The 15,478-nt window shown below is 42.0% G+C and overlaps 2 protein-coding genes across 2 annotated transcripts in view; both read left to right on the top strand.

The window, feature by feature from the left end:
* rpl15 (ribosomal protein L15) overlaps positions 1-15,478 on the top strand; it is a 993,591-nt gene that overhangs the window by 860,994 nt on the left and 117,119 nt on the right. The window lies entirely within an intron of this gene.
* The window catches only part of LOC126383912 (ubiquitin-conjugating enzyme E2 E2-like), an 84,144-nt gene continuing 71,442 nt past the window's right edge, over positions 2,777-15,478 (top strand). Inside the window, exons 1-2 of the mRNA XM_050034666.1 lie at positions 2,777-2,933; positions 6,918-7,115. Coding sequence (XP_049890623.1) covers positions 6,925-7,115 — 191 coding nt within the window. The 5' untranslated portion in view covers positions 2,777-2,933; positions 6,918-6,924. The remainder of the gene's footprint in view (positions 2,934-6,917; positions 7,116-15,478) is intronic.

The following is a 15,478-nucleotide window of genomic DNA, read 5'->3' as shown; positions in this document are numbered from 1 at the left end:
AGCGCGCACGGAGGCGGACTGATTTGTCAAGCTGCGGCAAACAAAAGGGAGAATCGGAACTGAGGATTCTGTGCCTGTTACCTGAACATAAAATACTGATAGGTTTCATGAAGAGGGACAGTGGGTTACCACAATGTGCTAATGTGTGGCAAATTGATTTAAAAAAATAAAGTCTGTATATTAATTGGTGCAGATTTACTTAAATTTTGGGTCCAAATGTTAGTTTTTGTCACTTCAAGAGAAAAGACTGAATAAAAACGACAATAGTAGATTGATTATATACCAGTAACCATGATGTTAAATCTTGCTGGCAAATTTTTTTTTGCCTTTTGCTGAACAAACTCCCTGTGCAACAAACAGCATGTTATTTCAGATAGGATAAGATAATTAAGATTCATTGATCAATGGTGTTCATTATGTCTTTAGTTTCTGATAATAACTTTAGTTGTTCTTTTATCTCAGACATGTTAGGGAGTGACATACCTTGACATGGAAACTTCCACCTTCCTCAGAAGTGTCATTTGCTGGTGGTGTTTGGGGTGGTCATGCCACCCTAATATCGTCTGATTGACAGATCAGCTGATACTTCTGACACTTCTGAGGAAGGCGGAAGTTTCCGCTGAAACATGTCAAGGTATGTCACATCCTAACACATGTCTGAGATAAAAGAACAACCAAAGTCATTATAAGATTCGTTGACCCCAAGAAAGGGATTCATGTTACTGCAGAAGGGGAGAATGGGGTTTAGAGGACGCTGTTAAAAAATGTTGGTACTGAAGTTTTCCAAACTGGGGTCAGAGGTCACCTATAGGGTCATTTCAGCAGTAAGACACTTGATATTTAAGTGAGAAGAATTATAGTGTATTTTTTTATGGTGAAATGTTAATATGCAGCTCTTCCGTGTTTCTCCTCTGGACGTTTACACAATGGGTTTATAATGAAACAGTTATTACTGTTAAAAAGTACGAAGGAAGAGGTTTGTCACAGGTGTCGTTCTCTATATCGTCCCATAAGGATTAAAAAGATATACCTACAGGAATTATTTTTCCTGTTTATGTTCTCTGGCTGCAGGAGATTTGTCAGGTTGTCGCATGTCAATGAAAAATTTTCAGTTTTTAAATTTATTTGTAATATTTAATCAATTTTTTCCCATAGGAACAACCAACAGCACAGAGTGTGACACCTAACACCATGATGGAGATGGTTGTCACGAGTCCACAAGACAGTTGACATTGCATATCTTTATAACAGAATAAGTTCAAGCAGAGTCAGGTACCTGAATCTTTAGGCTTACTTTACACATTGAAATCCATTAAGGACACAGTTTTTTAGGGATTCAAACAGGCCTCCAGGAGAGCCACTCAGCCTTGCAGCAAATTTTTTTCCAGTGGCCAATTGCAGCCTAGACAGCATGTTCCCCCTAGGCCACCATTATAAAAGTGACGTCTGCAAAACTGTTAATAGGACACCTTGAACTGCAAACAACATTTTGTGTTTAGTAGACAGGACAGTGAAAGGGGGGAGAGAAGGGATCAGCAAAGGGCCACAGGTTGGAATTGAACCCATGGCCACTGCAGCCAGGACAAAGCCTTTGTACAGGGGGTGTCCGCTCTACTAAGTGAGCTAGTGGGTGCCCCCTATTCTAAATTTTCAAGGTATGCTGGTTTTATATATGTAAAATTTTCCTCTTCGGGAAGAAACACTACTGCGCACATTCAGTGGGCCGTACACCACGTCAGTCAACCCTGAAGCTAGAAAACTTTTTCCGCCTATGCTCCAGCCAAGCTACTTTATTCAAATAAATAGGCGCCATCTTGGTGTCTGTTATCCAGTTATTGTTAAAATCTATGGATTCAAATGAAAGTAAAAAGTGTGACAACCAACCCCGCTCTCCCCTAACAGAGAGTGCAACAAGATAAGAAGGTTTGGAAATTACATATGAAAGCTGTAAGTGATGTATAAGACACTAGAATCTGGAAAGCCTTTATTGTCATTGTATACGAATTCAACGAAATTAGCTGATGTACTCCAACAAGACACAGGACATTCAGTGACGATAAAAATGCAATAAATAAATACATATAAAAGTAATTAAAGTGCAGCAAAGTAAACAGATAAAATAAATAAAACAATATGCTGGCAGACAGAATGGATGGACACATATGCACATGATTTTTGCATTGTGTAAACAGCTCTGCAAACATTAGTTTTATGTTCAAAAGTCGCGTGGTGGAAGTGAGAAACAACTTTACACTTAAATAACCTTACCATTTGTAACCTGGAGTGACGTCACTTTTCTTGTGCTGTTTTCAGACACCTTTTGGAAGTATTTAAAACTTTGAATGTTGCGTAAATTGTTAATAGTTTTCTTTCAAAAACATGGGAAAAAGCAAAGAAATGTCTCAAAAATTAAAAAAAAAAAATTAGAAAATTATTTTTAAAAAAAATAGGGGAAAAGGAAAAAAAACTATATTTTCAATTATTTTTACATTTTAAAATTATGTTACAAAATTATTAAGCACTTTTCTCTCTCTCTCTCTTTTTTTTTTTCTCTCTCTCTCTTTTTTTTTTTTTTTTTTTTACTAATTTCTTGCTAGGATTTTGGGTCGTTTATTTTTTGCATTGCTTATTGTCTTCTTTCAATTTTTTCTGTCTTTATTTGCAAAGTGTCACCTCGCTTCTCTTGAAAAAGAAAACCGGAGCAAATCCAAGGCAGCGCGCTCATTCGTTCACGCTTTTATTTTGGCAGCCACAACCGGAAACGATGCGTGTAATCGCAGATGACGTGACAGTCGCGGTTTGGCACATTCTCTCGCAGTCAGTCAAAGCAGCGGGCAGAAAGCAGCGGACAACCAGCGACACGGATTACGGAATATACAGTGGACATTATAAGACATTTCTCCCGCCGCCGTGCGTCCAGCCTGCGTATAAAGGTGAGCCGGCCATGTTCTCCTCCACACACTCAACTCCTCAAACAGAATGGAGGTTTATTGCGTTATCTTGTGGCGGGAGGGGGCGGCGGTGGTGGCTGGGGAAGAGAGGGGGCATCCATTCTGTCTTTTGTGCTGGAGCAGATTGGGCATTGGTCAGAGGAGCTGTGATGCGAGGTGGGATAAAGTGTGCTGGCGGGCTTCATTTTGTTCTGTCGACACCAAGATGTCTCTTGCTGTGAACTGCTCGTTGATAACCAGTAAACCAGAGGGGGACCGGGGCGGTGAGAGCTCGCGGGCTCCTTCACATTAGCCCGATAACGTTACGTGCCTTCTCTGCGTGGTGCTGAATAGCGCGAGCGTGTCCCCGAACCCCGTTTACAAATCAATCATTTTAAATTTAATCCTCTTTAATAGCGTACATATACTCCACTTGAATCGTGTAAAAGACATTTAAATTAAAGCTGAACATCCCGTGTTTAATTCGGCGTACACCCACTGCACCAAATATAAATTAAACTTCTGTAAAACCCTCCCAACTGGGTCTCATAAGTTGAAATGTCAGAGCTGGGTTGTTCACAACAGCATACTTACATGTAGAAAAAGGTTTGAAATAATATGACATGTGTGCCGAGAAGTGAGGCTGCATTCATGTAGCTGCCAGAAGTGATTTTGACATGTTTATCTCCTCAATTAAGATCAGAAAATGTATTAGGACTGTGGGTTGTCTCCTGGGTGTGATTTTCTCCAGGCCTGCTCAATAACACACAATTTCAGCTACAGCTATGGATGAGGTGTTTTGACAGTTTCACACCTGAAGGGAAAAAACATCTGCACGCATATCTACTGCTCTGTCTGCAACTTTTACTTTCAGTGTCCTCATCCTGACAACTGGAAACACACCATTTTCCACACAATAACTGCTTCCCCCTGAGAGGAATCCATTCACCAGAGCGTGTTGGTGTTGTAACCTTTGAAACGCTGCCCCTCTGTATCATCCTAACCCATATAATCCCCCAATTATCCCTCATATCAGCTCACCAACAAATGCAGTTAATTACATCAGATAGCCTGTGTGCAGTGGCTGTTTGTCAAATGTCAGGCGCCGAGTCAGCTCGCCAAAGCCTGTGTCGTGTTTATTGAACAATCTGTCTTTACTTCTGCCCAATTTGATATTCATTTCCAGCTCAGCAGCATGCAGCAAAAATGCCCTCACACTCATTCATCTGTATCATACATTTTTCATACTGGACCTGGGGAATGTAAATAGAGGCATTCACCTTGACGTTCACACACACACACACACACACTCGCACACACACAGAGAGTGATGGAGGAATTGGATTTAGTGAACATGACCTTGTAGGTGTCTTTTATTATTGAGACTCCAGGCTTGGGAACAGCAGGCGTTCAACATGAGCGATTCTGAGGATGAGTGGTGAAAGATCTGTGGTCTGTATTTAACTTTTTATCCTCTGTGGCTCCAAATGTTGCTCTGTAGGAGGTAATTCAATAACCCCTCTGGAGGAGGAGTGACCTCAGTGAGGCTGCAATTACCGATTATTGTCATTATCGATTAGAAATCAGGGTAAAATGTTGTGAAAAAGTCAAATTAATCCATCCACAGGTTTTCAAAAGTCATTATTTCTTTTAAAAATAAGAGAAGGCTTATAATTAAGGTTTTTAGTTTAAATTAGTTTTGAACAAAAGTAAGAAAGACTGTATGACCTTCATCGTGTTAACGAACAAGCGTTGCCACAGTTGTTATTTTCTTGATCATATTTTATTCAAGCTTTAAAATATTTAACTGGTAAATTAACACATTCATTCTGCCAAAAGGAGAAATACGTCTCTCTAAAGCAAGGCAGGCTGTGAGTCCCTTTGTTCACATTCATGGTACACTGTATGCATTCTGCAGAACTTCTTTACTGCAACCTTCTTCGAGAACCTCTTTTGCCTGCAGCGTTCCTATAAACAAAACATTAATGCACCTCCATGCATTTAAAAAAGTATTTGATGGCTCCATCTTGTGAGAATCGTCTGCTTTTCCTTGGTTTTCTCTAAAGCAGGGGTGTCGAACGTACAGTTCACGGGCCAGAACCGGCCCACTGGATGACTCTGCATGCCTAATATTGATGCACTCCTGACAGATGAGAGGTTTAAGGTTTCAGAGGGAAGTTTAACAGTGAGTACTTTATGTAAAATGCTGCGTCAGAGGCTTTTCACCCTCATCAGAATACATTTATCTAAAAAATATTGTGGTCGTATTTAAAGATATTGAGCATTGTGTGAAATATTGTCAATCAGCAGCGTCAGTAGCCCAAAAATCTGTATCAGACGTGCATCTTAAAGCAATGTTGGTGCAAAGGCACTGCCGAAACTATAGATTTGTGATGCCAGCATTACGACACAGGAGTGGAAATGTATAGATAAATGAACATGTAATGACAGTGAGTAGTAGAAAAACTGAGATATATTGTTTAAAACTGTACTTATTTTCTGAAGTGATCTCAGGCTGTTCATCTGCTTTGTAAACAGATGAAGGTTGTCAGAGTGTGCTTTTACTTCTTCACACTTAAAGACAGTGAAACATTTGAAGGTGTTATTATTTATAGGTTATTATCCAATGGTTTTACAGGTCTGGCCCATTTGAGATCAAATCAAAATGCGTTTCACACCCCTGCTCTGTTGTGAGTGTCTTTATTGGTCAGACAAACCAAACAAAGCGAAGACGACACAGTTTATGATGTTTACTGGAGCAAACAATTAATCACTCAATCAAGAAAATAAGCAGCAGTTTAATTTGTTGTGACAGTAATTAATAGTTGCAGCTCTCAATGTAATGAATGCCTTTTCTTCTTTTTCAAAAACACGATCTAAAGAATGATGGAATTATTACTAGATATGGACAAAAATATGAAAGTTTGATTTGACATTTTATTCCTGACTGCATAATGTCGCAAATGAAGTTGGTGATAATCTAAACCAGGGGTGTCACATACAGCCCGATTTGATCACAAGTAGGCGGACCAGTAAAACCACTGCATAATTATCTTTAAAAAACAAACACCTCTAAATGTTTCCCTTTGTTTTAGTGTGAAGAAGGACATTCTGAAAATGTCCCCCCAACCATTTACAAAACAGACGATGAGATGTCTTCAGAAAAATAAGTGTCACTGTCACTACATGTGCATTTTTACAGACACATTCCTGTGTAGTAATGCTGGCATCACCACACCAAACTAAAGTGGAAGCTGCTGATTAATAATGATTTGCACAGTGTTCAGTGTCTGTAAATATGACTGCAGTCATTGTTATGTCAGAGAGTTGTATTGTGGTCCTCTGAAGCAGCATTTTACCCAACGCAGGCTTCTAATTTGTCCTTGCTCCTCTTTGCTTTCACAAGTGCATCAATTTTAGGTGTGCAAAGTCACCCAGTGGACTGGATTGGACGCTTGATGCCCCTAAATGAAACAATGATGGACAGAAATTTCTTTGACAGCAACGCTGACAATTGATTAAGTGTGTTTTGGAGGAGCGCTTTCCCTCTGTGTTTGAGAGCAGACAGTAGAGAGATGACAGGAAATGAGGGGAGAGAGATGAAAAATGACACTCAGTGAAGGTTTGCGGCTGGCGTCCAAGCAGGGACATTACGGCTCGTGCCAAAACTCTCTGTAGCCAGCCTCTCAAATGTGAGGATTTGCTGCTTTTCTCTGTTTTAGCTCCTTGTTGACTGAATATCATTTGGGGTTTGGATAGTTTGATGTGCAAATCCGGACATTTGAAGATGTCACAGGGAAATTGTGACGAGCATTTAATGTTCATAAATTAAGCATGAAAGTTAATTTGACCTTGCAAGTAGTAGTTTTGCAAAACAATTTAAATTTAAGGTCCACTTTCATCAGCAGATTGACTTTGCTCAATGTTCAAGAAGCTGTCATTGTGTGTTCAGTATGCGTAACACTGCATGTGTGTGTGTGAACGCAGTGTCAGCATGTCCAGTGAGGTGCAGCCGAGGCCGGACGACAGCCCCAACACCAGTGGGGGAAGCTCGGACGCCGAGCAGAGGGAGGCAGCTCCACCGGAGCAGCCGGGCCCCGAGCAGCGGGACCAGACCCAGCCCAAGAAGAAGGAGGCCAAAATCTCCAGCAAGACCGCTGCCAAGCTCTCCACCAGCGCCAAGAGGTAGATCTGCTGCACTGCTTCTCTTTTACTTTGTGAGCCGCGCTGCCCTGATGGCTCTGTTCAGCCATTGGAGTGGTCATCTGTCACTCGCTTATGTTGTTGATTTATTTCTCCATCTTTGGTGCTCGGTGCTCACTGCTGTGTTGTGTTCTGGTTTTGTCAGGAGATCATCTGTCAGTCAGAGCAGTGCAGGCTGTAATTTTCCGTGGACGAGGCTCAGGCAGCGCTGAAATGATTACTTGATTAATTGTTCAACGGAAAATTAACAATTCAAATGTGGTATATTGTTGAAGTCATTTATCAGGCTGAAACACCGAACACTCTCTGGCTCCAGCGACTCAGAATCTTGGATTTACTGCTTCTTTCTTTGTATCAGAGTAAAATGAATATTTTTGTGTTTTGAACTATCGGTCAGACAAAACAAGACATTTGGAAATGTCACATTGGGCTCAGTAAAATTCACAACAGGGATGTTTGTCATGTATTGTCATTGGTTACGGCGCTAATGAGGTTTGATTTTTTTCTCTGTGACATTATTTTCTTTGTGCACTCAGCCACTGACTTTGAACACCACAAGACAATCAGAGAGAAGGCAGAAAATTGTATATTTGATTTTGGGATCTGTCCCTTTAAAGGTTGTTGTAGGCTTAAACACATAAATTCAGCCACTTAAAACACACCCCTGACATTTTTGCCCAGTCCCCTCATGTAACACAGCACTGATTCAGTTTAAGCCAGTTCATGGCAGGTCAGCGTTGCACGTTGTCGGGTAATGGCACGGGACAGCGGCGGTTTTTATCTGATTGGGCAATAAGCAGTGAGCTTGGCACGCTGACACCAGAGCTGTTGAGAGAGACGTTGTTATTCTCCACTCTGTGACACTTATTGGCAGCTGCTGTGACAATAGGTGGTAGATGAACAAGCCTGCTAGAAGTGCTGGGAGCAATGTCGATCAAATAAAAGCACACAATTCAACTTCTCTTTATTTCAAATTGCACAAGTGCATGGAGTGAATTGTAATCAAACCTTAAAGGGTGGGCAGAGACACTTGAGTGCAGCCAAAGGACCACCTGCGCTGTAGGTGCCCAGTTGCACCATTAAGTGCTTCAGCAGAATGCAGGATTTATTCAGTCTGTGACCCAAGTGTTGCTGAAAGCTTGGTGATGTTCGGTCTGCTCATGCTCTTGGTTGCTAACTGGACAGTAAGTAAATGTCCAAGTGTCCAAGTCACATGTAAAGGGACAGAAATGGTTGTGTAAAGAAAGAAAAAGATTGCTTGAGAGCGAAATTCAAACCCTGGTACTTGTCTCATCTCCACATGGGTGAGGTGTGAATGTCGGATTTTTGGTTTTGGAGAGAAATGAAGAGAGTGATGTGTTTGGTAGCAAAAATATGTGTTGGACGGTATTGTTGTGATGGTACCACTCACTTGCATTGTCAGGATGTAGCCAAGTCTGGTAACTACCGTCTCTTTTACCCTTTTCCACCAAAATTAGAGCATGTACAGCCCGTCTCCCACCGCACAAAACCCCCACAAACACCCACTAATATCTGGCTTTTGTATTTAATAGGAAAGATTACAATCGGCATTCATTCCCAGGACTAATGTCTCAGCCGTAGTCATGGATATTCAGCTCCAGCTCAGATCGGCTTCAGTTGGAAGTGATGGAAGTATGACGCCTGGGTGGACATGCTAATTTTAGCTCCGTAGCCAGTGCGAAACAACGACTGGCTGCCACAAAATTTTGTCAGTCTCCTTCCAAGCAGCGCTCGTGCATCGTTCAAAATTTAGCCGGCAATGACTTTGAGAGAGAGACTGGATTAAGCAGTCTATTGCCAATTTTTCAGTGTTTAAAAGAAGAAAAAACAACAGGAAACACGCTAAAAATAGGCGATACAATGCTTTCCCATTGCCAGTAGACCAGAGCCGCGTACAAGGCTTTGCAGAAGAAGTGTTTGCCTTTCTGTTTTTTTACAGGTGTGTCACGTTCAGTGTCACAAATACTCTGGAGAACAGGTTTGTAAACAGTAAAAAGCAGCATAGGACAGTGAAACTGTTACGATGGTTACTTCCTCTTTATATCTGTTACTTATCAGTCTCTCCGCCAAACTCAGACTAAATTTTGATCGATGTTTGCGCTCTACTCAGATGGAGACAGACAATTTGTGGCAGTACGTGAATGCATCGTGCCAGAAAAAGGGCAAAAAGTAGCACCTATATTTCCATCGCTGCCGATGAGAGCCAATTGGAGATGGAGCCGTTTGTCCTGGGAATGAATGCGAATACTTTCCCATTAAAGACAAAAGCCAGATGTTAGTGGGTGTCAGTGGGTTTTTGTCCAGTGGGAAAGGGGCTTCTGTTTCTTAACTCCCTGGGATCTGCAGGACTGCTTAATGAAAGCCTCTGCATTTGCTCTTGTAACAACTCTGCACCAGATACGTCCTGGGAAAAGAATGGTGCAGCCCCAGCAGACTGTTTGAAATAAATACAGCAATGACTTCTTATCACCAGAGATGGCTGCAACATAAAAAATAAGGACCTGGAGGGTTACCACTTTATAGGAAGGTTGACAGGCACAGTGTTATTTAGTTGCTTTTCAGTGCTAGTTCCTGTAATAAATCACTGGCTGCTCCACACACAAGCCAAAGCTGGTGTTTTCCATCATAAAAAAACTAGGCTCAGATGATATTGACTTATTTGCATTTGTCGAGGCATGCAGAATGTAATAGTTTACTGCCTGCAGTGACCCGAGGGATTATCAAACGCAATGAGCTGTGGAACATTAGAGAAAGCAAGTGTTTGGTTAAAGAGGCCATGCACGAGCACGAGGAACTCGCAGCATAATCACTGCTTTTCCCCTTTGGATTCCACGGCCTTGTTCACTGCACCACTCTCCCTAACAGGTCCCCAGCTTCAGCCGTCAAAATGTGCCACCTCAGGAAATACTGCAGATAAAATTACACAGCACGCACTCAAGCTGAGAACGACTCCATAACCGTGGAGATTGTATTACAGGCTCCTTTGCAAATATATGTCTTTTTTTCCTCCTTCCCCGAGTGAGTCGTGTGCAGTCGCTTCCTCACTGAGGAGAGTTTAAAGGAAATCCCCCTCTGGATACTCTTAGTTATGTTGTGTATCATCAACCAACCTATGATGTACGCTCCAGTCCAGGAGCTCTTTTATGAGGAAGTGTTGTAATTGACATCTTTGTAGCTGCGCTCCTTCAGCTGGCCTTGTATTCTTCACTTAGTCTTTTTATTTTTACATTTCCAACAACCACACACGAGGGAGTTGCAGCAGCTTGTACTACAGTTGTGGTTTTCTTGTACACAAGACAACATATATTTCAAACACAGTACACCAGTTGAATCATCATGCCAACCTTGCACCAACCCAGCGATGGCCTTTGAAGTGAGATTAGTTTTTTTTGTTTTTGTTTTTTTTTTGCTTCAGCAGGGCTCAACAGTAACCATTGCCAGATTGACATTGGCAACCATTTTGAGAAATTGGCAACCCATTCTTGGCCCTTGATTGCCATTTTGTAACATGTTAAAAACAACATAACATGAACACATTTTTGTAGATTCAGATTTATTTACTCTGGACCACAACTCAGGTTGTGGAGTACGAACACAAAACAAGACAGCAACACAAAGATAAACAACTAGAGTAGACCACTAGAACAAACTGGAGCATTTAAAGAGGGACAGAACATTACTTATGAAACACCTAGTTAACATTATTGTCCTTGGTTTGTCTGTCTGCATAAATAATTAAACATTAAACACAGACGAGACAAGTGTTTTGGCTGGTACATCTTCCAATTATCTGCAATATTTGTAATGTTTTTACAGTCAAACAAAATGTGATCTTAATCTCCTAGGCAGTTTATTACATAATTTAAAAAACCCTTCCTCTCTAAACCTTTGTATCCTCCTGTTATTTTAAGAATTCTGCTATGAGAAGCGCTCATAGCTTGGACATTGCTCCTATTTTTGCAAACAACATGACAATTAATATTTGTAGCTAGGGACACAATAGTATCAGCACGTGATCGGCTAATACTGGCTTTAAAATGATCTATCGGAATTGACCGCCATCGTCGTCGTTGTCGTCCTCCGCTTGTCCGAGCTCCTCACCCTATCCCTAAGGCTGAGCCCAGCCACCCTGTGGAGGAAACTCATTTCGGCCGCTTGTACTCGCGATCTCATTCTTTCAGTCACTACCCAGAGCTCGTGACCATAGGTGAGGGTTGGAACGTAGATCGACCGGTAAATTGAGAGCTTCGCGTTTTGGCTAAGCTCCCTCTTCACCACAACGGACCGGTTAAGCGCCTGCATCACTGCTGACGCCGCCCCAATCCGCCTGTCAATCTCCCGCTCCATCCTACCCTCACTCGTGAACAAGATCCCGAGATACTTAAGCTCCTCCACCTGAGGAAGGACCTCCCCCCCAACCTGGAGTGGGCAATCCACCCTTTTCCGGCTGAGGACCATGGCCTCAGACTTGGAGGTGCTGATTCTCATCCCAGCCGCTTCACACTTGGCTGCGAACCGTCCCAGCAAGAGCTGGAGGTCACTGTTCGATGGAGCTAGGAGGACCACGTCATCCGCAAAAAGCAGGGACGAGATTCTCCCGTCACCGAACCTGACACCCTCCACCACTCGGTTGCGCCTAGAAATTCTGTCCATAAAAGTTAAGAACAGAACCGATGACAAAGGGCAGCCCTGACCGCCATGCTTTTTCTTATTTTGCGCTTATTACAAACATTGAAAAGTAGTCTATTTCATGTCTCCATCTGCTGGTGGGCCATCACGATAAGAGTATGTATGCATAATATGATGTTAATTCCACTACAGGAGAGACTTGATGATCACTTAAATTAGGTGGGGGAAAATGATATATTGATATCTGTATCGGTTATCGTTCAAATGAGTTGTTGCATATTGGCATATCGGATATTGGCAAAAAACATCCAACATCATGCGTCCGTATTTGTTGCATTTAAAAAATGCTGTTACAGTCTGAGCTGGAACTAGACAACACTAGAAACAATGGCAAAGCAGAATAATTTCTCTGCTAAAAGACACTATTCTATAAAATACACAATTATGAAATAGAACATATTCGCGACGCAACGGAGAATGCCGAAAAATTTCACACCTTCGTTTGGTTCGGTTCACTTTCACACTGCACTTTTTAAAGCGGGCCAAACTGCCTGGACAACGTCACGCAGTTACAACAGCTGCTCGTTTGGGGGCGGTATTTCCTGAAACGACCACTGACCAGGAAGAAAAAAAAGCACGAGGAAGAAGAAAACCAAGCTCATTGATTGGCCAGGACCGAAAACGGAAATCAATCGCCTTCAGCTGGCTTGGTCACCACAAAAACACTAGACACCAAAATGCAGGGCGCTCTACGTCACTTCCTCTCTTTAACCCCTTTTACACTGCCAGATTTTCAGCAAATGTTGGGCCATTTTGCCGACAAGGAATTAGCGAGCAGCTAGTAGCAAGAGGGAAACGCAAACCAGACAGACACTGTAAAGATGAACAACTGGGGAGACAAGGAGTTGTGCGGCCTCCTTGTCCTCGCAAACGAAGAGGCCATTAACCGTCAAATGACGGGAACGGTGAAGAACGGGCCGACTTATGAGAGAATCGCCGAAGGACTGACCAGCCGCGGCTTCCCTCTCACGTCACTGTTTACATCACACGCTGAGCTACACGTTTTGTTACTTGCTCACGCCCCCCATTGCCCCGAAAAAGGCGCATTCTGTATAAACAAAAGTAGGCAGGCGGCATTTTGCTGCACTCCCCGATTTTGTTTTTATACTGCCAATGCTGAAAAAAGATTGATTGGGCTTTCCTGCAAATTTGCACAATTCCTGTTTAAAAAGGGCTATTGGTTCACTTTCTCTCTTTGGTCTGTTTGCATTTCCCACTGTAAGTGAACCACACCAGGGTTCACTTGCAAGTGAACCGAGAACCTCAGTTTTCAATCGGACCAGGGTTCGCTTGTTTGTTCTGCACCAGAGTTTGATGAGTGTTCACACCACTCCAAACGAACCGAACTATCCGTGGAAGCGGACCAGGGTTCGTTTAAAGCGGATCATATAGTGCCAGTGTGAATGCGTCCTTAATTAACTTCATTCTACCTCATGTTGGGGAAACAGTGGATTGTATGATGAACTTTAAAGCAAATTGTTTCGTGATTTAGGTTTGAGACTTTAGCCATGATAATAACACTGGATTTACAGAAACAGGACACTGTTTCCCTCAAAAATAACACAACATTACCTGTAATCCCCCGACCCTTCCACTGTGCAGATATATCACATACAGTGGATTCTCTCCAGGGTTCAGTAAAGCAGCAGTTTAACATGTCTGATAAAGGACTCTTTTCTAAAGCAGCAAAGGAGTTGTAGTGTAATATAAATGAGCCTCACGTTGCTTTGCAGTGTGACTATTACAAATCCATTCACTGCCATGTTGATGCTGAATCAGTGGATCATGTCAGCATCGACTGCTTGTCTTTCTTCTCCCGCTCTCTCGCAATAGCAAATTATTTTTATGTCCCAGCTAACAAACAGCTGAGTGAACAGACAGCATGATCAATAAGAATAGTCAATTGTTTTTGTTTGTGGTGTTTTTATGGCATCCCTGAACATTTTGAGTTATAGCACATAAGAACAAGATGCAAAAGGAATGGAAAAGGAGAATTAATGGGATCTTTTTGTTTCTCAATATAGAAAATGCAGCGTTTGAGGTTGCCTCATTGGGAATTTAAATTTGGCAAGTTGTGTTCCAGAGTCCACGTATTACAGTTGGTGTACCCTTTTTATTTGGGACAGCATTCTTGCTGACACCACTAGCTCAGCCAGATCTGATGATCAGGCTTCAACATAACTGTGCACCATCCCCAGACAAACCAATTTGGCAGCAACAAATATTAGATTCAATCTCTGAGGCCAAAGTTTATCTTTACAAAGGAATTGTATCTTATTTTTCAAAAGTGCTATAAAGACATCAGTGCCAGCAGTAAATTACCAAAGTATCTGCCGAGATAAGACATTGACCTTATGGGGTGACTGTCTGCTCCCACTAGTTGGTCCTTCCTAAAAACGTTGCAGTAAATGTTCCAGTGGGCATTACATGAAAAAATATACCTCATTTTAAGACTAAATGTGTCGATGGCTCAGTTTTGAATTAATTCTTAAAGCTGTGTTTATACTCGCACCAAACACAGTGTCACAGGCCTCTGCAGATGGCAGGTGAAGCTATAAGCATGCGCAGAGATTCCTATGTTCAACATGTTGTTTGTTGCAGTATGCTCTGACATGTCAGGGAGTGTACAAACAAAATAGTCTGCGCCGTACTGTAATTATTACCGCGCTTTCCTCCAAGTCCAAATTATTTTATATTGCTGTATCTCCAGGGGTCACCACACTTTCCATCAACATTTTTTAGGTTTTACAGCCATCTCTTACGTTCTTCCACACCCTGCTCTAAAAGCCTCGTCTTTTTCCAGTGTGGTGCGCTTTTTCTTTCCAATGATTTTAGGACATTTACGGGCCTCGAGACGAGTCCTCGACGGGAGGTTCCAGACGTAAAAGCGGATTATCTGATTGTCTCTTCAAGATATGTGTCAGGGTTAGAAATTAGCACCACCGGCCAAATGCTGGCTAACTGGCTGCTAGATTAGCATAACTAGCCGAAAAAAATAGTAATCTATCTTTCTACCATTTTTTCCCCCGTTAAAGAGTTGTTTTTTGGAGAGTTTTTCCTGATCCACTGTAGCCCTCCGAGGCAAATTGTGATTTGTGATATTGGGCTTTATAACTAAAATTGAATTGCATTATTGAGGTGCTGGTAGACTTTGAAATCCCAGCAGTCACAGTGGCAGGTGAACAGAAAGTTAATTTCCAATCCATGTGCATGACTAAGTGCTGTGGTGACTTTTTTAGTGTTCGCGCTTGTCATTTTCTGGTGCGTAAACCTCACGCTCGGTGAGCATCAACCATGCTTAGGCAATCCAGCATAGACAAGAAGTGCTCAAAGTGCACAGAAAAAAAGGAAAATCAAACCCCTACAAATCCATGAGAGATGGGCAAGCTCCATCTCCTCATGAAGATCATGTCATATGATCGAAGCTCCCAAACAGCTACTAAGAAGGCCCTGAGGTGAGATTGTTTACTCAGCTTGTAAATATCTCATCTAAAAAACACAATAACATTCACAGAATGCAAATGAAACCTGACAGTTTGGGGCTGGCTCAAGTAGATGCTGGAATAATTTTCACTCAATACTTTTCAATAGATTTCACTTTTTAAGCGATGTGATGATTTAAATTTTAAGCTAGC

Source organism: Epinephelus moara, chromosome 22, assembly GCF_006386435.1.
Source record: "Epinephelus moara isolate mb chromosome 22, YSFRI_EMoa_1.0, whole genome shotgun sequence".
Lineage (NCBI taxonomy): Eukaryota > Metazoa > Chordata > Actinopteri > Perciformes > Serranidae > Epinephelus > Epinephelus moara.
This window is presented reverse-complemented; position numbering and strand designations above follow the sequence as displayed.